The sequence below is a fragment of the Acinonyx jubatus genome, chromosome A2 (assembly GCF_027475565.1).
Source record: "Acinonyx jubatus isolate Ajub_Pintada_27869175 chromosome A2, VMU_Ajub_asm_v1.0, whole genome shotgun sequence".
In the NCBI taxonomy this organism is placed as follows: domain Eukaryota; kingdom Metazoa; phylum Chordata; class Mammalia; order Carnivora; family Felidae; genus Acinonyx; species Acinonyx jubatus.
In genome coordinates, this window is record NC_069383.1 from 42,860,818 (window position 1) to 42,886,749 (window position 25,932).

Below are 25,932 nucleotides of genomic sequence, written 5' to 3' on the forward strand. Positions count from 1 at the left end.
TGTTTTCTTGCGTCTCACTAATAAAATATCTTGACATACAGTTCTGTGTCTCTTTGGCACCTGAAAGTTGATCCCTTTTATAGTATTTATTTTAAAACTGCTTTAATCTAAATTTATTTTTTTTAATTCTGCATGCTTTTTGATAGTTACAGAGGCATTTCTCCAACCTGTTACATTAGAATCACTTGTGAAACTTAAACAGAAACTTGCCTCTGTTCTGATTTAGAGACCTGGAGTGGAAGAAGGGTGGTGCAGAGAGGGAGTTTTAGATATACAACTGTGGCTAAGGAATTTCACCTCTGTACACACTGAATTATAAATGCCTAAAAATATACAAATTATTAAGCAAATTGTAAAATTATCTCATTTATTACAGAACTTTATTTTTTTCATGGTTTTTGTACTTTAATACTTTAGTAATGGTTTTGAAATGTTCTTATTAGAATATGGTGCATCATTTTTTTTTTCTAGGATGCATTTAGTAACACTTTTTGAAAATGATCGTCATTTTTCTCACCTCTCATCTTTAGAACGGGAGATGACTTTTCGTACTGAAATGGTTAGTTTCTTATAAATTAATTTGTAGTTTAAGAATAGTAAGACTATAAGGTGGAAATATATTAGGAACTGAAATGAATTTTTGTTGAATGCACTGTTTCTCGAGCTACAACTTAGGTTTAATATTTAAATAGAAAATGTTTTAGGATTCTTTTACTTATGTCATTACCCTACTCTTCTAATGCACACTTCTTTTAAAGATAGTAAAGATCACTCAGAAGAGCTGGGGAAGAAGGAAAACAAAGACAACATTTAAGAAGCGATATAGGCGTGCCAAATGTTACCAGAAATTTCTTATCCTCACCACCGGTTCATTTCCAGAACTTTTTTTATTATTCCAAACAGAAACTATACCCATTAAAAACACCAACTTCCCATGCCCCTCTCCCCAAGCCCCTCATAATCTCGTTCTACTTTCTGTCCTTGCAGATTTATCTGCATACAATTTTTACCTCACCCACTGCTTTTTGAATCTCACCCCAATAGCCTCCTTAAACCTTTGAAGAATTGGATACATTTAGCATATTTGTGGCATTTAAATTTTTAACATACATACTATTTCCAAAGGGAGGATATAAAATACTATTAAATGAATTGTGTAGCTGTGGGTAGGGTGTGGGCTTTGATGACAATAACTGGATTCAGATAGCAGGTCTGTGCTTCGTTGTCTGACGGCTTGTCAGTCAGCCTCTCAGATTCTCGGTAATCTCATCTGTCATCTAGAAATAATTCCAGCTTTACAGGATTTTATGGAATATGAAGGGAGATCATGAATGAAGCACATAACACAGTACCAGGCATAAAAATAACAGCTGTTGTTAACAAAAACTTATTTTTATATTTTTCTATTTCTCTAAGTATAAGACTTACGCATATTAAATATTCTTTCATTGTAGTGTTGTCTTGCCCTCCTAAGGAGAAAGGAGCAATCCTTATATGAACTCCTATTTTAGCAACCAAAACTATGGGGAAATGCTCTTTCAGACATCAGCTGAAACAGAACTTCAATCTAGTAGCCTCTAGCATTGCTTGATCTGTTAATAACAAAGTTTTATGAGGCAGGAATGAGTGTGGAGTTGAAAATTATTTTTAATGCTTTTGGAAGCATGTACTACAAGCAACGTGGCCCTTTATTTGCTTTTAGATTTTAGGAAGAAAAGCAGGAAATTGGTGAGGAAAGTAATATTAAACAGCATGCTTTTGTTAATCTCTGAATTTTAACTAAACAGCACTTTTGCTGGCCTGATAAAGTCCTTATTTCCTATGCTAGCATAATACGCTCAGATAATCCCCTTTTCAGGACTGCGTTTGTGTCATGAACAGTGGTCAGTTGACATTTAGTTAGCTTTCACTTTGTGCAGAGCCGTTAGATGGAGCTAGGAAGTAAGTTGCAAGCCTGAATCATGTCTCATCTTTGCTTGTGACCATTGTATGTTGTTAAGAGGTGGAAAAAAGCATATGCAAAGTTGCACAAGGAGATGAAGCCTTCTCTGTTTATGCCAGAATTCATCAGATTTCAGCCTCTAGGAATCTCATAATGTGGGGGCAAAATCAGGCTTGCTGGAATTACAAATATATTGTATTCCTGTTTTTGTTTTTTTAACGTTTATTTGTTTTTGAGACAGAGACAGAGCATGAACAGGGGAGGCGCAGAGAGAGAGGGAGACACAGAATCTGAAACAGGCGCCAGGCTCTGAGCGGTCAGCACAGAGCCCGACGTGGGGCTCGAACTCACAGACCGTGAGATCATGACCTGAGCCAAAGTCGGACGCTTAACCGACTGAACCACCCAGGCGCCCCTGTATTCCTGTTTTCAACCATAGTCAGAAAAATTCCTTGCAACATTTAACCACCCCTCCACCTGTTTTTCAAGCATAGAGAAAATATGAAAGAATAGCACAGTGACAACCTGAAAATGCATGTCTTTTTTTTGAGCCCAAGAATGCAGTAGCAAGGAGAAATTAGGAAGTTTTACTATTGACTTTTTCCTTTTATTCAGAAGAAATTGTTCTAAAAACTTTCATATTTAATTATATCAATAATTTATACTTTTTAAAGGGACTTTATTATTCCTACTTCAAGACCATTATTGAAGCACCTTCATTTTTGGAAGGACTGTGGATGATTATGAATGATAGGCTCACTGAATATCCCCTTGTAATTAATACAGTGAAACGCTTCCATCTTTATCCAGAGGTGAGTACTATTTGGGAGAAAATATTTGTAAATGATCCTTTTTTTATCAGATAAAAATAGTAAGTAAGCACAATGATGTCATAAAAGGAAGGAGACCTTTAAGGCTTGTTGACTGTGTGTCCTTATAGTTGAGCAGAGAATCAAAAATTCCTCTTCTAAATTTTAAAGACTTCAGAAACTAAGCTGACATAAACTCAAAGAAATGAACGTTCGTGTGGAAGTAATGACCAGCATACTTAGAGGAGCCAAATGGGAAGGAGTCAAGATGTGTCTAAATGGGGATAGTCTGTTGGCTTTTGAGACCCTGCAAATGGGCAATACTGGTCTCGTGAAGGGACACTGAAAGTCATGAGCACTAACAGCGACCTTGGAGTTACCTTAATAAAGCAAGATTTATTTAGTTACATAGTCAGAGGTCTATGAATATCTTCTAATGCTTAGCCTAAAAGAGTATGGATTTTCTAGTCTGCAGATTCTAGAAATTGGAAAAACGACAACAAAAAATTAGTTCAATTTTTGAACTCTTAAGATAAATGCTAATTTAATGTCATGGTATGCACTACTTTTGAGTTATCTCAGAATCCAGCACGTTTGTTAAAAATTAGTGCTTTTTAAGCCTATTTCATATTGTATAGCTTTAAAAAATTATTATTCCTTTGATTTTGAAATGTTGAAAATTACAGAAATTTAGGGAAAAGAAGTGAATGTGTGATCAACCACTTAGAATAAATAAATGCTATTCTTTTGTAATTTTTGATTCAGGTATGTTAAAGCATTATAAATACAGTTAGAGTCATCTTTGTTTTGCTTCCCAGTCTGGTTTGCTCCTTCACCCCTCCCACAAGCATCCACTACATGAGTATAATGTGTGTGCCCATCATTCCTGATTTTCAAGGATTGCTTCATGTGTTTTTATAAATCCATACAAAGGCTGTCACACTGAGTAAAGCACTCTACAGCTTTTTCCTCACATTATATTTTTGAACCCTGTGTATGTGTATATTTTTTCTTTAATTTTAACCATTTTATTAATTGCAAAATTATTTGTCCATTTTCCTCTTTGTGGATATTTAATTGTTTCCATTTTTTTAAATAGTCCCAAAGTATATATTCTTGTATATTCATAGTATATGTTCTCTAATTGTGTATAGGCGCAAGATTTTTTGGTAGGATATGTTCTAGAAGTAGAATTACTGTGTTATAGAGTATGTGTTTAGTCAACTTCATCAGATACTGCTAAATTGCTCTCTGGAGTAAATGCAGCAATTCACACTGCTGTGTAGGAGTATGTACTTTTCCTCTATCCTTACTAGATTTCAGTTTATCAGAATTTCTGATTTTGCTCTTCTAATTGCTGTGATATGCTGTTTATTTTAATTTGGACTTGTGGAGCTAAGAATATTTTCATGTTTAATAGTCATTTGGGTTTTTTCTTTGTCACCACTTGATGGATGTTTTCTTATTGCTTTTTTGGCAAAATTTATATATGTTGTAGAGTAATCCTTAGTAATATGCGTTATACATATATTCTCTCTGGCTATTTTTTATTTAATCAGTTTTGCTGAGGTATAACTTACATGCAATAAAATACATTCATTTTTGAGTGTACAGTTCTTTGAGTTAAACGTTTGACAAATGTGTAAAACTGTGTAGCCACCACAATTGAATTCTGAAACATTTTCATAATTCCAAAAAGTTCCTGTGTGCTCCTTTGTGCTCCCCCCACTGAGTTGTCTCATCAGAGGAGCAGTGAGATGGAACATCCTTACTTTGTTCCTGATCTTAGTGGGAAAGCTTCAAGCTTCTCCTCAGTAAGTATAATTTTAGCTGTAGTTTTTTTGTAGATATTCTTGATCAAGTTAAGGAATTCCCTGTATTCATAGTTTACTGAGAGTTTTTTTTTAAAATCTTGAATAGTTGTTAAATTTTGTCAATTGCTTTTTCTGCATCTATTGATATAATCTTGTAATTTTTCTTCTTTAGCCTGTTGATATGTTGGATTATATTAATTCAGTTTCAAATGTTGAGCCAGCTTTACATACTGGCAGTAAATCTCACTTGGTCTGGGTATATAAATCTTGTTATACATTGTTGGATTTGATAAGCTGATTTTTTTTTTTTTTTTGAGGATTTTTGCATCTATGTTCATGAAAAATGTTGTTTGTAGTGTAGTTTTTTTTGTAATATCTTTTTCTGGTTACCAAACCAAAAATGCTGGCCTCAACAAATGAGTTCATAAGCGTTCCCTCTGCTGTATCTTCTGGAGGAAATTCTAGAGAACTAGTATACTTTATTCCTTAAATGTTCGGTAGAATTCAGTAGTAAACCCATCTGGGCCTGATGCGTTCTGATTTGGAAGGTTATTATCGTTAAATTTGTTTAATAGATATAGTCCTATTCAGATTGTCTATTTCTTCTTGTGTGAGTTTTGGCAACATTGTGTCTTTTAAGAAATTGTCTCATCTAGATTGTGAAATTTATGGACAAAGGGTTGCTCATTACTTTATTATTTGCTGAATGTCAATGGGATCTGTAGTGATGTCCTCTCTTTCCTTTCTGATATTAGTAATTTGTGTCTTCCCTTTTTTTTCTCAGTTAACCTGGCTAGAGACTTATCAATTTTATTGATGTTCTGTTAGATGCACGCATGGTGAGGATTATGTCATGTGGAATTGACCCCTTTATTATAATGTAATACCACTCTCCACCCGTGACAACTTTTTTATGGTAAAGTCTGCTCTGTTTGGGATTAGTATAGCTACTCCCACTTTCCTTTAATTAGTGTTAGCATAGTATATCTTACTCCATTTATTTTTAATATATAGGTGTCTTTATTTTTAAAGTTGGGTTTTTTTTTTTTTTTAATAATATATGGTTGTGGGGCACCTGGCTGGCTCAGTCAGTAGATCATCTGGCTTTTAATCCCAGGACCATGAGTTGAAGCCCCACTTTGGGTGTTAAGCCTACTTAAAAACAAAAACAAAACCCACGTATGATTGGGTCTTGTTTTCTGATCCTTTCTGACAGTCTCTGTCTGTTGATTGGTACATTTAGATCATTGACATTCAAAGTAATAATTGATAAACTGGGACTGATATCTACTATGTTTCTTGCTGTTTTCTATTTGTTGCCTTTGTTCTTTTTACTATTTTGACCAGCAGTCTTTCTGTGCCTTTTGTGGTTCTAATTGAACTTTTATATTATTACATTTTCTCTCCTTTTTTAGGGTATGAGTTATAATTCTTTTTTTTTTTTTTTTTTTTTTTACTTTTTTTGGTTGCCATAGAGTTTACAGTACACATTTATGACTAATCCAAGACCACTTTCAAATAACATTAAATCACTTCCACGGTACTGCCAGTACCTTATAATAACAAAATAATGGTAATTCCTCCCTTCCAACCCCTGAAAAATTTCTGTCATTCATGTCACCTATACATAAGCTTACATGCATTCATAATGATACATAATTGAATACATTGTTGCTATTACTATTTTGAACAAAATTTATATATGTTAGATCAATTAAGAATAATAAAAAGGAAACTTTTTATCTTCACTTTTCTTATTTTGATCCTCTTTTTTTTTTCCTTATGTAGATTCAATGTCTGATCTATATCTTTTTCTATCCCCTCTAAAGAACTTTTTTACAAAGTTCCTCAATTTTTGTTTGTCTTAGAAAGTCTTTATTTCTCCTTCACTTTTAAAGGATATTTTCACATGATACAGAATCCCAAGTTGGGTTTCTTTTTCTCCCAGCACTTTAAACATTATCAGTCCAGTTTCCTCATGTTTGAATGGTTTCTGAGGAGAAGTCAGATGTAATTCTTAGCTGTACTCCTGTGTAAGTAAGATGTGTTTTTTCTTCTCGCTTCTTTCAGAATTTTTCCTTTGTCTTCGATTTTCTGTAGTTTAAATACCATATGTGTAGATTTTTTTCTTTTTTCTTTTTTTTTTTTTTTTGGCATTTATCATGCTTGGTGTTCTCTGAGCTTCCTGGATCTGTGGTCTGACATCAATTTGAGGGAATTCTTTTCTTTTTTATGTTTATTTATTTTGAGAGAGAGAGGGAGAGGGAGAGAGAGAGAGAGCACACAAGCAGGGGAGAGGAAGTGAGAGAGGGATAGAGAGAATCCCAAGCAGGCTCCGCACTGTCAGCACAGAGCCAGACATGGGGCTTGATCTCATGAACCTGTGAGATCATGACCTGAGCTGAAACCAAGAGTCATACACTTAGCCTACTGAGCCAACCAGGTGCCCATGACTTTAATTGGAAGGAATTCTGAGCCATTTCAAATATTTCTTCTTTTCCCTTCTCCCTTCTCCTTCTGGTATTCCCATTATATGTAGGTACACCTTTTGTTGTTGTCCCACGGTTCTTGAATATTCCAGGATGTTTTTTTTTTGTTATTTTTTTGTTTTGTTTTGTCTTTTTTTATTTTTGCTTTTCAGTTTTGAAGTTTCTATTGAAATATATTCAAGCTCAGGGATTCTTTCCTCATCCATGTCCAGTCTACTAATAAGCCTATCAAAGGCATTCTTGATTTCTGTTATTTATTTATTTATTTATTTATTTATTCATTCATTCATTCATTCATACATACATACATACATACATACATACCTCTAGCAATTGTTTTTGGTTCTTTCTTAGGATTTCTCTTTCTGATTACATTACCCATCTGTTCTTGCATGCTATTTACTTTATCCATTAGAACCTTTAGCATATTAATAATAGTTGGTCTAAATTTCCCAATTTGATAATTACAACATCCCTGCTATGTCAGGTTCTGACGCTGTTCTGTTTCTTCAAACTTGTTTTTGGCTTTTAGTATGGCTTGTAATTGTTTCTTAATAGCTGGTCCTGGGTGAAAGAACCACTGTCAATAAGCTTCCAGTAGCATGGTGATAAGAGGCATTCTATAATCCTATTAGTAGGTGTCAGTCTTTTATGAACCTGTGCCTCTGGGCTGTAAACTTCACAAGTGCTTCTCAGGTTTTTTCCTCCCACTTAGGTGCAACAAGATGGCTAGATAGGGCTGAAATTTGGTATTTCCCCACTTCCCTGTGTGTTGGGCTCTGATAAAACCCTAGCAGGTTAGGCTCTAGTAAAATAATTTCTCCTAAGACAGGCTTTGTTAAGAAAAACACAGTGCTCTAGTCCTTTTTCCACTCCCCCTGCCAGAAGTGGGAGGGTATTTTTCTCTGATACTCACTGTAAGAACCTGTTGAGCTCATAGAAGTAAAACTCATAAATATCTGGCACTTCCCTATTACTGGGTCTCCCTGGGGTTTGTGATTCTCAGACTTGTCTACCCTGTGCCTCCAGCAATTTATCAATTATAGTTTAGTTTTTCCTACTCTCCAACTGGTTCCCATGGAGGTTTTTGCTCATGGGTTTCTGTTCCACTAAGTTGTGATTCTCTCAATTTACCTGTCATTTTCAAATTTGGGGAGCAGGAGTTTGCCTTGTGACCTAACCTCTCTTATGGATCTAAGAATTACTGAACTTTTAGTTTGTTCAACTTTTTACTCATTAGGATGAAGTTGCAACTTATGAGCTTCTTAGATGCTGGACTTGGAAACTTTGTATTTCATTTTTATTCAATTTAATATATATATATTTATTTCCCTTGAGACTTTCTGTTTGATCCATGGATTTTTTAGAAGTGGGTTTTTTAGTTTCCAAGTGTTGGGAGATTTCCTTTTTATCTTCCTGTTACTCTTGTGGCTTAAATTCGTTGTGTTTAGAAAACACTTTGTATCATTTTGATTCTTTTAAATTTGTTGAGGTTTTATGGCCCAGAATATGGGCCTCTTGATATATATTCTGTAGGCACTTGAAAAAAGTATGTATTACATTATTCTTGGGTGAAGTGTTTTATAAATGTTAATTAGATGCTGTTGGATGATGGTGGTGGTGATATTTTCTCAGTGCTTGCTGATTTTCTGTCCAGCGTCTATCCATTGTTGAGAGAGGAATGCTGAAGTCTTCAACTATAATTGTGGATTCATCTATTTCTCCTTTTAGGTCTGTCAGTTCTTCTTCATATATTTTACAGCAATGTGTGAAGTGCATAGGCATTTAGGATTGCTGTCTTTTTGTTGGATTTTTATTATTATATAATAATCCTACCCCCTTCACTTATAAATTGCTCTGAAGCCTACTTTTCCTGATACTAACATAGTTACTTTTTTTTTTGATTAATGTGTACATGGTCTCTTTTTTCATCCTTCTACTTTCAGTCTGCCTTTCTCATTATATTTGTCTTTTTTTTTTTAATTTTTTTTTCAACGTTTTTTATTTATTTTTGGGACAGAGAGAGACAGAGCATGAACGGGGGAGGGGCAGAGAGAGAGGGAGACACAGAATCGGAAGCGGGCTCCAGGCTCTGAGCCATCAGCCCAGAGCCCGACGCGGGGCTCGAACTCGTGGACCGCGATATCGTGACCTGAGCCGAAGTCGGACGCTTAACCGGCTGCGCCACCCAGGCGCCCCTTTTCTCATTATATTTGAAGTGAGTTTCTTGTAGATAGTTGAGTTATGTTTTTTAATTGTCAATCTCACGTTTTTTTAATTATTGTATTTTACCACTTATATTTAATGTAATTATTAATTTGTTTCAGCTTGAGTCTGTTATTTTTTGTTTTCTGTTTGTCCTTGGGTTTTCATTTCTCTGTTTTCTTTTTTTTTGTCTTCCTTTGGGTTATTTGAAGATTTAAAAATTATATTTTGATTTGTCTATACTTCTTGAATATATCTCCTTATGTAGCTTTTTTAGTGGTTGTTGTAGATATTACATATATGTAACTTATTACAGTCTATTGCTGTTATCATTTTACTAGTTCAAATAGTGCATAAAACTTACCCCCTTTTACATCTCTCTACCCTTCTCCCTTTATAACATCATCATCTTAAATAATTCCTCTACATCCATTTAAAACTACATCAGACAGTACTATGATGTTTGTTTTAGCCTTCAAACTTTTTTTTTTTTTATTTGAGAAGGGAAATCTATTTTATTTTAGTCATTAAAAAAAAATCCCTCCTTGGACAGCTGGGTGGCTCAGTCAGTTAAGCATCTGACTTTGGTTCAGGTCATGACCTCACAGTTCATGGGTTCAAGCCCTGCACTGGGCTCTGTGCTGACAACTCAGAGCCTGGAGCCTGCTTCAGATTCTGTTTTTCCCTCTCTCTTCCCCTCCCCTGTGCTCCTTGTCTCTGTCTGTCTGTCTGTCTCTCTCTCTCTCTCTCTCTCTCTCTCAAAAATAAATAAACATTAACAAATTAAAAAAAAAAATCCTTCCTTCTTGATGTTCTAAGATGCCTTCTTTTAGGGTAAGTCTGCTAGCAACATATTTTCCTAGTTTGTTGTTTTGTTTTTTTTTGTTGTTGTTGTTCCATCCCTCATGTCCAACTCCCTTTAATTCTTAAAGGCTGTATTTTGCTGGTTATAGGATTCTAGGTTGACAGTTTTTTCTTTCAGCATTTGGTAAAGGTGCCACTTCATTCTGGCCCTTCATGGTTTCTGATGAGAAATCTGTCATCAGTTGAATTTTTTTTTTCCTTTAGGTAAGATTTTGTTTTCTTACTCGTTGCTTTCAATGTTTTTCTTTTTCAGTTTTCACAAGTGTTCAAAAGTGTGATGTGCTTGGTGAGGATTTCTTTGGTTTTATACTATTTTTTGTTTGCTCAGCTTTGGTTTCCTCTTTTCTCTTTTCAAAACTTCAGTGATAAAAAATGTTAGATTTTTTGTAATAGTCCAAGAGGTGCATAGATAACCTTATTTTTTTCAGTCTGTTTTTTTTTTCTGTTATTCAGATTGAGCAATTTCTATTGTTCTGCTAGTTCACGGATTATTCTCATCTATCCCCCTCATTCTCCTGTTAAGTTCATCCATTGAGTTTTAATTTTGGTTATTGTATTTTTCAGTTCTGAAATTTTTTTGTTTGTTTCATATCTTCTATTTTTTTGCTAAAACTTTCAGTTTCTTGACTAAGACTTTTCTGTGTTTTTATTTGTTTCAAGTACATTCATAATTGACTCATTGGAGTCATCTTGTTACTGCCAAATGGGTATGGAAGTCCATATTCTTCCCCTGGCCTCTGTTAAACCCAAGGTGGGGGTACTCTTCATTGCCATTGAAGGGATCAGAATCTGACTAACTCTGTGATCTCTATAGACACCATAATGTGGATGGCTTTGTTACCCCTGGGTGGTAATGAAAGCCCTGACTCTTCACTAGGCCTCCTCTGACATTACCCCACTGAGAAAGGAAAGGGTTAAGTTATTTCTGGTTAGGGTAGAATTCCAGGCTCCCTACATGGTCTATACTGACACCATGAAGATAGAGAGCTTCCTAGTTGGTTTTCTCCTATAACATCCCAGTGGGTAAGTTGGGGTGACTTGTTAAAGCCTAAAGAAGGTTGAAGTCTCTGTTCTCAATTTGACCTTTGTTGGTAGGAGTGGGACCACATGTTTTTATTATTGTTGTTTTCTGTGGTTTTTGGTTGAGAGAGATTATTGTCTATAAAATTTTTATGTATTCCTGGGCCTCTGCTTTCCTGGTCCTTTAGCTAGAGAGAGAAGGCTTTTGTTGGTCTTTTTTTTTTTTTTTTAATCAAATTTATTACCACGTGTATTCAAGTACTATGACCAAGGCTATGAGAATAGATTGGCTGTGTTTGCAACTTGTTTGCAAAAGCCATTCAAGGAGTTAGGTTCACACATTCTCATTTTGACTCGAGAATATAGCTTTGCATATTACCTAGAAAGACGCCATGCATAAGCAAAGGTCATGATTTTTAAAAAGTACTACATCTCCTTTCTCCTCATTTATTTTTTATTTTTATTTTTCAATATATGAAGTTTATTGTCAAATTGGTTTCCATACAACACCCAGTGCTCATCCCAAAAGGTGCCCTCCTCAATACCCATCACCCACCCTCCCCTCCATCCCACCCCCCCATCAACCCTCAGTTTGTTCTCAGTTTTTAAAAGTCTTGGGGCACCTGGGTGGCTCAGTCGGTTGAGCGTCCGACTTCAGCCCGGGTCACAATCTCATGGTCTGTGAGTTCGAGCCCCGCGTCGGGCTCTGGGCTGATGGCTCAGAGTCAGGAGCCTGCTTCTGATTCTGTGTCTCCCTCTCTCTCTGCCCCTCCCCCGTTCATGCTCTGTCTCTCTCTGTCTCAAAAATAAATAAACGTTAAAAAAAAAAAATTTTAAAGTCTCTTATGCTTTTGCTCTCTCCCACTCTAACCTCCTTTTTTTTTTCCTTCCCCTCCCCCATGGGTTTCTGTTAAGTTTCTCAGGATCCACATAAGAGTGAAACCATATGGTATCTGTCTTTCTCTGAATGGCTTATTTTACTTAGCATAACACTCTCCAGTTCCATCCATGTTGCTACAAAGGGCCATATTTCATTCTTTCTCATTGCCACATAGTCCTCCATCGTGTATATAAACCACAATTTCTTTATCCATTCATCCGTTGATGGACATTTAGGCTCTTTCCATAATTTGGCTACTGTTGAGAGTGCTGCTATCAGCATTGGGGTACAAGTGCCCCTATGCATCAGCACTCCTGTATTCCTTGAGTAAATTCCTAGCAGTGCTATTGCTAGGTCATAGGGTAGGTCTATTTTTAATTTTTTGAGGAACCTCCACACTGTTTTCCAGAGTGGCTGCACCAATTTGCATTCCCACCAACAGTGCAAGAGGGTTCCTGTTTCTCCACATCCTCTCCAGCATCTATAGTCTCCTGATTTGTTCATTTTGGCCACTCTGACTGGTGTGAGGTGATATCTGAGTGTGGTTTTGATTTGTATTTCCTGTTGGTCTTTTTTGTGTCTGCGCCCATTGGTGTTTCTGTTGCCAGGATCTTTAACACCAATTCTGAGAAAATGAGGCAAAAAGAAAGTCCCAGAAACTCATCACCATTTTGTGCCTTAGGTCGGTCCTAAGATCCCTGGCTAGCTTGCCTTTTCTCTACCTTTCAAAGTTTTCTTACATTTGATTTATATAATTCCCAAGAGCTTTAGTCTCACTTAGAGAAATAGGAGAAAGTACATCTACTCCATCTTTCCCCAAACAGAAATTCATAGTGTTTAAACATTTATATGTTGTTTTTTCATTTTGGTTCTGTTCAAGTTCTTTTTTAATTTCCAATATGGTTTTTCCTTTGACCCATCGTATATTTGGTATTGTGTTGTTTAATTTTGGTTTCTAGATTTATTTTTCTTTCCTTTTCTTTTCTCTTCTTTCTTTCCTTCTTTCTTTCTTCTTTTCTTTTTTGATTTCTGTAAGTACTTCTCAATGTCATTTGCAGTAGTAACAATTGTATAGTATGGACCTGCCTGAGATCTAAGATGAAAGAAGCAGTTTTCTGTACCAGCTTTGTCTATTTCCCAGCTAACCCTTCAGAGACACTCTTCTGTTCTTACTTCTGTGATTATCTGTGTAACTATAGCATGAATGCAAAAATCAAAAGACAACCTATTTCTTGAATCTTCCACTTTAGTTGATGTTGACTTACTCTGTGTGTAGGATGAGGATTTAGTTTACTACACTAGCTCCCTTTCTCCTAGCGTTTATACTTATTTTTACTTTTTTGGTTATTTTTAGAACTTTATATAGTAAAATCTCTGTTTCTTGTTTCCTTAATTTCCAACAGTATGGTCTCTTAGCTAATTTTTTTTCTTTTCACTTGTTCAGAGATACTTATTGAATAATTAGCAGTTTTCAGTTTCCTTGATGTTATGAAAGAGTAATCATGATAATGTAAACTTGATAGCATTATAAGGGACGAGGCAACAAGGAGTCATTCAATCTCATTTCCCGTTGCGTAGATACAATGTGGAGATCTGGATTTGCATGCAACCTTCTCTAGTACTGCAGTGTTGAAGTGGACTTCCATACTTTTTGCGTTCATCAGGGGATTAATTTCTAACCTACAGCTGAAAGTGTTAAGTGTGGAACAATATGTTTTAAAAAGGCAAAGCATTTAATGCTTAACTGTATGCCAGTGTGTAATTTCTCATCTCCCATCACTCTTACAAGATGGTTATCACTAATGTCCTTTTAGAGATGAGGTGTGTGAGGTTCAGAGGTTGAAGGGTTGGTTACTTCAGACTATCAAAACCATAACTTACAGAGTCAGAATTTGAGTTTAATTCTGACTTCAAAGCAATGCTTCCCTATTATATCAAGCTACCTTCCAGAAAGGAGTATAATTCTAGATTTAGCACATGCATTTAATGTAATAAAGTTTTTGTACATGGGTGATAAATACACAAGAATATATAACTTTTTGCATAAGGCCAGTTTTATACAAGTAAGTGATAAAACAGTAAATCTATACTTTTCGTATATGGAAAGATGTTTATTATGTTTGGTGATGCATATTACATTAGCATCTTAGATAATATATAATCCTGAATCACTTTAGCTCTGTGTGTGTTTTTGTATACCAAGGGGGAAACTGGAGGGATGATCACCAAAATACTAAAAATAGATCTAGGTGGTTTTCACTTTCACTTTAAACTCTTTATTTATTTATTTATTTATTTATTTTCCCAATGATCTTGTATTATTCCCAAATCTATAAAATTATTTTTTTTAAATCTCCCAACCATGAGCATTTTGTTGTAATTTTCTGTTGTTGTCCTTTTCCCTTGTCTTTAAACTTCACCAAAGTGGATTGCAGATTGGGAAGAATTAGTTAATTAAATCTGCTTGGTTTAAGTTTTGTTTTGTTTTTTTAATTTTTTTTTATTTTTGAGAGAGAGACAGAGACAGAGACAGAGTGTGAGCAGGGGAGGGGCAAAGAAAGAGGGAGACACAGAATCTGAAGCAGGCTTCAGGCTCTGAACTGTCAGCACAGAGCCTGATGTGGGGCTTGAACCCACAAACTGTGAGATCATGACCTAAGCCAAAGTTGGACACTTAACCAACTGAGCCACTGCTTGGTTAAAGTTTTAATGGGCACAGGAGCTATTATCCCATATGCAGTTGGTTTTATATTTTGTAGACTATGAAGAAAATAAATTCAGTAAATGAAATGTTATGAAATATTCCCGTAAATCATTGTATTTTGCTATTAATAAACACCATATTTTAATTATGTACTATTATACTTGATTTTACAGCTACTGTTATTTATGTTGTAGAATTGATTACAAGAACATATTACAGAGATATTGATCATAACATACATTTTTGTAGATGTGCATTAATTAGTAATATACAACTTTAGTTTATTGTGTGTATATATATAATTTTAAAAGGACTGTTTTCCCCGTGAAATGATTTAAATAAATTTGTCAAAAGTTTATAATGTCAAAGGAAGCCATCATAAAGTGGTATTTTGGAAAAAGTTTTCTTATGAAGATATTTTTCTCCATCATCTCTTTTTGTTTTTGTCTTTGTAGGTGATTATAGCCTTCTGGTATCGTATATTTGTGGGAATAATGAGTTTATTTGGGCTAGAAGCTAAGACCTGCTGGAATGTCACCAGAGTAGAACCTTTAAATGAAGTTCAAAGTTGTGAAGGCATGTTTCTTCCTAAATGCTGCCATGTTGTCATTAATATTTACAAAAATGTTTTATAGAGTTGTGACTCATTTTAAGAATTATAAATTACTGTGATTGATTTGTTTTCTTTAAAACACTGTAGAGCTGATTAAAAGAGTATAAATAGAATAAAAAGATTTAAAAAAAGTTTTGGGGTAGTTTAAATGTATAAAATTGGGGGATGTAGAGTAAACAGTCAAATATCTACCTGTAATAGTTCATGTAAAAATTTGGTTATGCATACATACATAAAAATCAAATATGTAATTAATAGATTGCTTTAGAAATACTGTTTCTTATATTCTCACAGTTCATGAATAGTTCTACTTGAACTCTCCGTATACATCTTCATTAGCACCTTTGTCAAAGAACCCCATTTGGAATCCTGGGTTTCCCAGGATCTATAATTGTCACTTCTATTTGAGATATTTGTCGTTTAGCACTTTTAAACTCTAAGAACTTTATTCAAAGTCACATATATCTACTTGCATAATATTTGCATTTTTTATTTCTTCATATTCTCTACAACATGACTACTTAACTGTATTTTATAAATATATTTTTTAGATTTCTTTATATAACATTTATTTCTTAGAATGTTCGCTAAATCTGTATTTCTGTATTTTCCTTACATTTTTCTAATTTTCTCAGCTGATCTTTGTAGCATTTAAAATAGCATTGATAGGGGATAGTTGAGGGGCGATTAGACTTTTTTTGTACAAAGTAATCAAGAAAATGTTTCATAAAATGAGAAACTTTGTAATGACTCAGCTTAGAAGTTAACATTTTTTTCTGAAGGATGGGGAAAAATTGCCATATATATGTGTGTGTGTATATATGACACACATATATATACACACACACACATATATGATGTTTATTAAGTTGCCACTAAGTGATAGGTTATTGTTTGCACTTAGAACCCAGATGAGCCAGGTAGGCATAGACCTTACCCTCATAGAGTTTACACGTAAGAGGGGTGTTAGTGGTTACAACTGTGATGGATATTGTAAATAAGAAAATAAGGTTGCTGAGTTTAGGAGTAAAGGAGAAGTGTTTCAAGATTAGGAACCAGAATATTCAGAAGTCCTGAGGCAAGAGAGAACTGAAAGAAGGCTAGACTTTTGGGAGCAGAGAGAGAAAGAAGAAAAAATGGTGTGAAGTGATGCTAGGAATGTAAGGAAGGGTCAGAAAACAAAAGGCCACATGCTGGTTAAGGATTTTGTACTTTGTACTTTATTCATTGAAGAATGTTAGCAGATTAACATTTTAAAAACATTATTTTGACAGTTATATGGAAAATATATTAGTAAAGGACAAAAGTGGGTTTAGTGAGACCAGGAGGAGACTATTAAGCTCTTAGCAAGTGATTGCGGTTGTGTGTGTGTGTGGGGGGGGAGATAACTGGAAAATGCAGAGATTTGTGGGATATTGGAAGTAGAATTGACAAGATTGGGTAATCGATTGATGGGGGAGGGGAAAGTGAGTGAAGTCCTGTTAACATTGGTTTCTGGCTTAAGTGATAGTTTCTTTGAATGGAAAAAAAACTTTTAAAAGTAGCAGGTTTGGGGTACCTGGGTGGCTCAGTCAGGTAAGCTTCTGACTTCAGCTTAGGTCATGATCTCATAGTTCGTGAGTTCAAGCCCTACATCAGGCTTTGTGCTGACAGCTCAGAGCCTAGAGCCTGCTTCAGATTCTGTGTCTCCCTCTCTCTCTGACCCTCCTCCACTCATGCTCTCCCTTTCTTTCTCTCAAAAATAAATAAACATTGAGAAGATGTTTTAAGGAGCAGGTTTGAATTGCTACATTAGTTTGAGATACCTAGGAGACCTGAAAGTGGGGAGGTCAAGTGGCTACCTGCCTGGATACATATAGGAAGAAGAAAGTTGCAAAAAGAACGTCGCAAAGGATAAAAATAATGCAGTAGGTCTTCTCCTGTAATACATCAAGTGACTTTACAGAGAATTCTAGATACTGAACAATAGCAACATCACTTTAACAAAATAATACACCACCAACTAATCATTGCAGTATAATAATACTTCATTAGGGCAAAGTATAAATGTAACTACAATAAAGTATATAATTCAAATGTAATAATACGTGATATAAGGGGAAGGTACTTATGTAACTATTAAGTAGAGCAGCAATCTGAAAAGCAAATGTTTTCAGCAAGTTCTGAACCCTGAATCCAAGGCACTGAGACAGTTATGCCCAATTGCCTTATAGTCATTTATTCATGAAGTACTAATAATCTGTGTCTTTTTTAAAGGATTGGGAGACCCTGCTTGCTTTTATGTTGCTGTGATTTTTATTTTAAATGGAGTAATGATGGGATTGTTCTTCATATATGGTGCATACCTGAGGTAAGATTACTGTGTTAGATCTTTCAGTGGACCTATAAAGACTGGCTGACATTTTCTGATTAAATGAAAAGGATAATTATGAGATTAATTGATTAATAGTATGAAATTTTATACATTAATTTTATTTTTTTCAGAAACTTAGTTAATATCACGCAACCAGAAACTAAAGCTGTCGCTTAAAGGCCTCTCTTTTATCCTTCTGGGTTTTGTTTTTGGGTTTTTTTTGTTTTTTTTTTTTAAGACTAAGATTCCTTAACAAAGCCTTTAGTGAGAATACCACCAGGCCATATGTGAACTTATTATAACATTAGAGGAATCTTTGGTTGGCATTAGTGACTGATTATTTCTAATTTTAATGTCTGTACATGTGAAATTAAGAAAGTATAAAAGAAAACATATATCACTATGGCAGACACTTAATATTTGATAGCCTATGTTTCTTGTTAATGGTACCACAATTTGGTTTCGGGTAGCAGTGTGTCCAGTCTCAGGTGATAGGTTGATTATGATAATCATGCAATCTGCTTCCCACTCTCCATTGCTTCCTGGGATGGCCATATGAGTTAGTTTTTTCATCGAAAAATACGATGAAATCAGTCTTGTTTATACTTAGGAAAGCATTTGTCTTTCTGACAAGGATAGATTTCAGCTGTCTTTTCTCTGTCTTCTGCTTTTAAACTTTAGGGTGATGCTTGGAGTTGCTGCAGTCACCTTGTGACCAAGAGGGAAAGGCCACAAATATAGCACCTAAGTCTGCTCTAACATCCTTGTGCTGGGTGAACCAATGCCAGCAGACACTTATCTTTCATTTTTTTAATTGAATGATATCAGCCACTTTTGTTAGGTTTTATTTCTTACAGCAAAATATATTCCTTACTGATCAGCAGCTTTCTTTATAATGTTATTCTTGAATTTAAAGTTGAAAATCTAGGGGCACCTGGGTGGCTCAGTCGGTTGGGTGTCTGACTTCAGCTCAGATCATTATCTCACGATTCGTGAGTTCGAGCCCTGTGTCGGGCTCTGTGCTGACAGCTGGGAACCTGGAGCCTGCTTTGGATTCTGTGTCTCCCTCTCTCTCTGCCCCACCCCTGCTAATGTTCTGTCTCTGTCTCTCAAAAATGAATAAACCTTAAAAAAAATAAAGTTAAAAATGCAAAAGACCTAAAGAAATGCAAAAGACCTAAAATAGTGGAGACATTCTTGAAGAAGATAGGGGGACTTGCTTTAGTAATCATTTCTGTATTATACATCTGATGTAAATAAGGTAATGTGATTGTGGTATGGGGGTAGGCAGGTAGAACAGTGGAGTAAAGCAGGTCTCAGAAACACTTGGCCCATTTAAAGACACTTGATGTATGCTGAGAGTGGATATTGTCCATCAGTAGGTAAGGACCAGCTTCTCAACACATGGTCCTGGAATCACTGGAAGATCATTAAGGAACAAAGAGAAGTTGAAACTGTACGAAAATTAAATCCTAGTTAGAGTAAAAACTCAAATATGAAAGAAAAAAATATAAAATGCTTAGAATGAATATCAGTAACTTGGGATAAGAAAAGATTTCTTTAAACAAGGAACAAAAGTTTAGCCATGAAGAAGAAAACTAATAAATTTGATGGGAAGAATTAAATTCCTCAAGGCATTATAGAATGAAAAGATAATCCACAAACTGGGAAAAGATATTACAAAGCATATAACCAACATTGTATCCAGACTTTGCAATCACATGGCACTGCAGGTGCCAGGAATACAAAAGAACCTCTGTCCTTTTAGAATTTATATTCTAGAGAGGAGACAAGACTAAGAAGACAGACAACCCAATAGAAAAGTGCACAGAGTATTTATGATCAGACATATATGAGAAGAATTCCACATTGCCAATAAACATATGTAAAGTTGACTACCATAATTACTTATCAGAAAAATACAGATTTTATCCGCAAGGATATTTCACATCTACTAGATTGGCAAAAGGAACTTTTTTCTGTGGCAAGTGGACATACAAATTAGTACAACTATTTTGGAAAAACTGTGTGCATTAATTTAGTAAAGTTGAAAGTGTAGATACTTTCTAACTCTGCAATTCCAATTTAAAGTATATACACCTTTAAATACAGGGAACAAACTTGGTGTTTGCCACGGAGGAGGGGAATGGGGAATGAGCAAAATAGATAAAGGAGAATGGGAGATACAGGCTTCCAGTTATGGAATGAGTAAGTCACAGGGAGAAAAGGCACAGTATTGGGAATATAGTTAATGGTATTGTAATAGTGTTGTATGGTGACAGATGGTAGCTACATCTGTGAGCATATCATAATGTATAGAGATGTTGCATCATGTTGTATACCTGAAACTAACATAATTGTGTGCCAATTATACTATGTACACCAGAAAGTATGTATTGCAGGTGACACCAGCAGTGTTGTTTGTAAGAGCTGCAAGCTGAAAACAACTCTATCTATGAACAGAGAAATGTACCCATTACAGTTTATTAATAGCGAACTACTACACAACATTGAGAATGAATGAACTGTAGCTATACACATCAACATGGATTATTCTTACAAATAGAATGTTGAATGAATCAAGGCAAGCACAGAATTAAAGAAAGGCTGCATACTTCCATTTGTATACAGTTTAAAAACAGATTAAAGTAAATCATAGTATGTGTATAGATGTGGTTATATTAATACTCACAAAAATCAGGATAGTGGCTTTTGAAGGGGTGTCAGGTAGGGACCCAAGGCGTGATCAATTTTCTATTTCAATGATATATAGTGGTTGAAAGGATGTTCACTTTATATTCTAGAAACTAGAAAATTTTATGTATGTTTTAATATATGTGTTTTAGGAAAATATAAGCTCATCAATATTTTGATGGAAAAGAATTATTTTTAGATTATGTTGGCAGCTTTAAAATGTCCTATTTTTGAAATTATTCATATTACTCTTTTTTTATATGGAAAATGTTATACAAGACTAAAACTTTTTAAAGTTAATATTTTCCCCTGGGAGAAGTACCCAAGAGGTGATAGTCTTCTCTGAATTGTTTACACAGTTCAGGAATATCAAATACATTATTCGGCTCCAGTCTTTAAAAAAAGGATATATAGATAAAACAAATGTTGGCTACAAAAGTGTTTACCCCCAAATCAAGAGCACACTGTATATACACTGTATGTCAGCTAACTTGACAATAAAGTATAAGTTAGCTGACATACAGTGTATGTATATATATGTATATGTGTGTGTGTGTGTATATATATATAGCATCACCAATATTGTGACGAGAGCAGAAACAATGGCATATGAGAAACAAAGAAATAGGAAGCAGGGGTAAATTTATATTTCTTACCCTGGCTACCCTCGCCGTTGGCAGTAACTTGGAATGTAGCTATTCCATTTCTGTTCTTTTGGTGGTTAATAATAAAACAGTAACATGCTTATCTGACTTTATCAAGTCTAAAATTAATTGAGATATTTCCCCTTCTTACAATACAAGGAATTTGAGGACACTTTGCTTCAAAGCAGCCCCTCATATCTTACAATTATTATTGTAGTTTAGTGCTACTATTTCCCCTCCATAGCAGTCACTGTTATCGCCATTTGTGTTGTTGAATCTTGCTCACATTTATATCCACATGGTCCTACTTTCTGTATGCTTCAGTCTTCTGCCTCTCACAGGTTCCTCCTCGCAATTTCTTTCTTTTCAAAGGCATTCTTTGAATTTTCTTTCGTGAAAATCTGTTGATGGTAAATCACTTCCTATTAGCTTTCCTCTGCTTGTTGTTTTGAGCTCATTTCGTTAGTTCTTCAGTCATTCATGTGATATTGTCTTCCAAGTGTGAAGCCATGGATACAGTGATGACAATGTACAAAGAAAAGGCAACTTTAAGAAACGGTTCATAATCTTTGATGATTATCAGCCATCTGGGATCTAAGTTTTGCATTTTGCACTGCTGTTTCTTTGGGACTCAACAAAAGAATGTTTGTAGTAGTTTAGATAGTTCAGAGTTACTGCTAAGTGAAACTTTTGGGCTCTTGTCTTCATCTCCCAGTCACTGAAATCCAATTTCAAAAACAAAACCTGGCCTCCATTGAGAAAATTCAAAGAATGCAGTATAGACTTTGAAATGCTGGCCTGTAAAAAACTTTTATGTTCACATGTATTTTGTTTAGAAAATATTTTAAATACAATAAATTATAAAATTCTGATTTCTTTATATGTATACTTTGTATGCTTGTACACTCAAGATTAAAATATTAACTACATGGGTACTTTTGAAATCGTTACTATCATTTTATATGGTTCAGTACTGTGGTGTCTTAAATATGACCTTAAATTGTAAGAGATAATTTTGTGAGAAACTCACTATATTTTGCATGAATTATGAATGTATACTCTTTTTTTTAACAGTGGGACTCAACTTGGAGGTCTAATTACAGTATTATGCTACTTTTTCAACCATGGAGAGGTTTGTTTTCTAGAAAATAATTTTTAAGAAATAGAAGGGGCTGTATAGGAACAAGGAAATACATTCATCAAAACAATATATAATTGCATGTTACTTAGGACTTCGCAATATTTTAAAGAACCTTATGTTGTAAGTTGTTATTTTAATCATGTTAATCCACATTTTTACATAATTAGAATTCATGATGTGAAGTATCTTGCTTGGTTTTTAGTATACCTACATTTTGTAGAAAAAGCAAATACTCTATTTTGTTGAAAAAGCAAATACTGTACTTGTTGAGTTCAGGCACTTGATAAACATCTCATTTACTCATACCACAGTTTTTTGGAAGGTAGCTGTTCTCCTCACGGTAGAAGTTGTGAAATTGTAATTTAGGCTGGTTGTTACTTATGCAAGATTTCACAGTCAGTACCTGGTGAAGCTGGGTTTCCCATTCTCCATCTGTCTTGCTCTAATACCTTGTTTCTGTTATTACATCAGGCTGCCTTTTTCAGTTACACAAAATGCTGAATTCAAAGTAGAAATGTACTAACTCAGTCCAATGGGGTATAGTCTACCTACAAAGAGCTCATAGAAACTTATTTAGAGTATGATAGATTCATTCAACAAAATACTGAGTACATGACCTATGCCAGATTCTGTTCGATGCTGAGGATGTGGCAGTGAAAAGTGAGAGAATATGACTGCTAGCTTTTGGAAGCAAAATATGTAATATGTTTGGCATGGGTTACATAGGGTTGAAGTTTCTGTTACTACTGGGAAAGGCAAACACTTGGTGAATTTTAGAAAACTAGTTAGACAAGGGAATCATAAAAATTATACATAAATATCTTAAATGTATAAACTTAAACGAATACATTGTCATTCACCAGGTGTTAATATAAAGGCAAGAACTTTTCTTTGAGTATGCCAAACTTTCTTAAACATACCATAATTAATCTTCCAAAGTTTATAGTTTTGGTTTCTTAGAATAGGAGTAATAAGAGTTTATAAGAGTTATGATTTTCTCTAGAATTTTAGAATTCTTGACATAGAACTTTTATAATATTCTCACTCGTGTCTTAGAAATGATTAGTTTTAAAGCCTGTACAAAATGTTAATACTTTCATTTATGCATCACATTAGTGATTTAAAAATACTTCCAGTTGTTTTTCGAAATTTGCAGTTAACTCTTTTAAAGGTATATTTCACAGATTCAGAGACCATCTTAATTATTTGTACTGTGTGTCTGTACTCATTAAACTTGTTATGTGTAAACTCTCTTGGTGCTTGTGCATGCCCTAGGTGACGTTTGGTTAAATATTTTTCTGGGCCACAGCCCTGGGATGCCAGGATCATTAGTGCAGAGCTAGAATGTGGATCTGGTTGTCAGTCCCAGAATCCTCACCACTCCTATGCCTGTCATCTTGTTTGTCCTTCAGGTTTTCTTATATTTGGCATGATACATCTTTCACTTGCTTCTGGACTTGCTAGTTAATGGCTCTCTACCTAATGCCTGTATGCCCATTAAGTGAGCTCCAAAAACTGAGAAGCTATCCCAGCTATTCAGAAATCAATGAGTCTGGTATTAAAAGTATTAAAACCAGCCTACCCATGATTTTTAGGTTAATAATGTTTACTGTAATGGAACATAAAGCAAAGTAAGCATTTTATTGATTTCAGGCTACCCGTGTAATGTGGACACCACCTCTCCGGGAAAGTTTCTCATATCCATTTCTTGTACTTCAGATGTGCATTTTAACTTTGATTCTCAGGTAATTTTTGTTTATAAACAAATCTAAATAAATTATGTAAGCTTTCTTAAAATATGCTTCAACTTATTAAGTTATAATTGTCGAATTTAGTTTTCCTTTTATTTTTAGTTACTTTAAAATTAAATTGAGTATCTAGTTGAGAAAATAATCTAAAATTACGCAAATGATTGCTTTCCACTTGAGTCTAGACTACAGATTTTTGGTAATCTAGATTCCTAGTAGAGAGATGGTTTCTTTTTATATTTTTGAAGTGATTTTAGTCTGACCAGTCAGGGGTTTCCTGGAATGAAATGTGTTAACTCCAACATTAGGATTATACCCGTGAGTGCATGTATTATACACTCTGTACTTTAGCCAAGAGTCATTTTTGTTTGGTAAATATAACTGAGTACTTAGTGAATATATTTTGTGATAATATAACAAAACAATAGGAACATTTAAAGTTTTGCTTTTGAAAATTTATATAACATAGTGTAAGGATTTATCAAAATCCAGTATACCCTTTATAAAAAAGAACGGCTACAATTTTATGATTTACACAAAATGTTGTATGTTTCTTTTTCATATTCTAAAAGATACTAACACTATCTGTGGTAAAAGGTTTTGGTTACTGATATTTCATAATTGCAGACTGGACAATTTAAAACTTCAGTGTGCAGTAGTTTATAACTGCATTCCAGGATTCTCTTTAAGTCATCATTTTAATTTTTTTCTTTAAATTTTTCTCATTGTTAATTTATTACTTCACCAGCTTGTACACTTTTCCTCCATTGCTTTTTGAAATATAAAAATGGTGGTATATAAAACTGTTGCTGCTAATATAGGCTAAGTATCTTGAGCTATGCAGGGTCAGTTCATGTTCTGTTTTCTGACCACATTGCTGGAGTATTAAATTTCTTATGTCATGCACAGTGAAAGGAAAATAAACTTTTATGTTTAAAGTATTTTATTTACTGGTAAACTAGATACAGTATTTAAACTGCTAATTTAGATTGTTTTGTACTAAGCATTTTTATAACAGGTATTTTAAGTTCTTTTTAATGAGTTTTTAAATTTGACTATATTTTGTTGCCTTAGATCAAAGGTAAGGAGTCATTAGATTTCATCATTTTGCAGTTAGCTTTTCTGTTTAGTGATAGGCTTAACTTTGGTGGTAAAACTTACTGGTATTAATTCTCTCTATTAAGGACCTCGAACAATAGTAGAAGGCATTTTATTGCACTCTGTCTTTCCAATGTTGCTTTTATGCTTCCCTGGCAGTTTGCTCAGTTTATACTTTTTACTCAGGTAAGATGATTTCAAACTAATTTAAGTCGAATGCAAGATGTACTTGGTTGCTTTTATAGAAGTTTTAAAATGTCATGATGTTATTGCTCTAATAGTCTTCTAAAATATGGAATAATTATAGTTCTACATTCTATTAATGTATTGGTTTAGTTAGGCAGATATTAATGATCAACACGCAAAAGACCTTTTCCTATTTAAGTCACAATTTTTCTTGTTTATTTTTGAGATGATCTCTATAAATTTGCCTGTAGATTTTCCTTTTATCTTAGGAATCATTTTGGATGCCAAGCTACCCAACATGGTAAGGGCCAATCCTATTCTTCATGGTAGGGGGTATCTGCTTCTAATCTAGTTTACTGTTGGCTGTTTTGTCTGAAGAGCAGAATCGTACTGGACAGCGCTTCTCAGAGCTTCAATCGTGGTATTATTTGAGTGAATTTGAGGCCATGTCCTGCCATTAAGTAACTAACGGCAAGAAACTGAGCTGGAAAAGCAGAGAGTAAAAGGTCAATTTTGATGAAATTTCATGATACCCAAAGTTTCCATCAGAGCTCCTTTCTACCTAACTAACTAGCACTGATAATAATAACGTTCTCTATTGCCGATAAGAAATTGTACCAAGAAGACTGGTGCTGCCCATTATCTACAAGGAATGAAATGATAATCTCAGCTTAATTGGTGCTACATGTTTAAAGTATTCTCTGTGCTTTACTTCCTTAGAGTTGGCC

The 25,932-nt window shown here is 34.5% G+C and overlaps 1 protein-coding gene across 1 annotated transcript in view; it reads left to right on the plus strand.

Annotated features, from left to right (window-relative positions):
- DPY19L2 (dpy-19 like 2) overlaps positions 1-25,932 on the plus strand; it is a 95,083-nt gene that overhangs the window by 5,794 nt on the left and 63,357 nt on the right. The window contains exons 3-9 of the mRNA XM_015065059.3: positions 472-559; positions 2,617-2,754; positions 15,183-15,303; positions 17,597-17,690; positions 22,106-22,163; positions 23,826-23,917; positions 25,105-25,204. Of these exons, the coding sequence (XP_014920545.2) occupies positions 472-559; positions 2,617-2,754; positions 15,183-15,303; positions 17,597-17,690; positions 22,106-22,163; positions 23,826-23,917; positions 25,105-25,204 (691 nt within the window). The remainder of the gene's footprint in view (positions 1-471; positions 560-2,616; positions 2,755-15,182; positions 15,304-17,596; positions 17,691-22,105; positions 22,164-23,825; positions 23,918-25,104; positions 25,205-25,932) is intronic.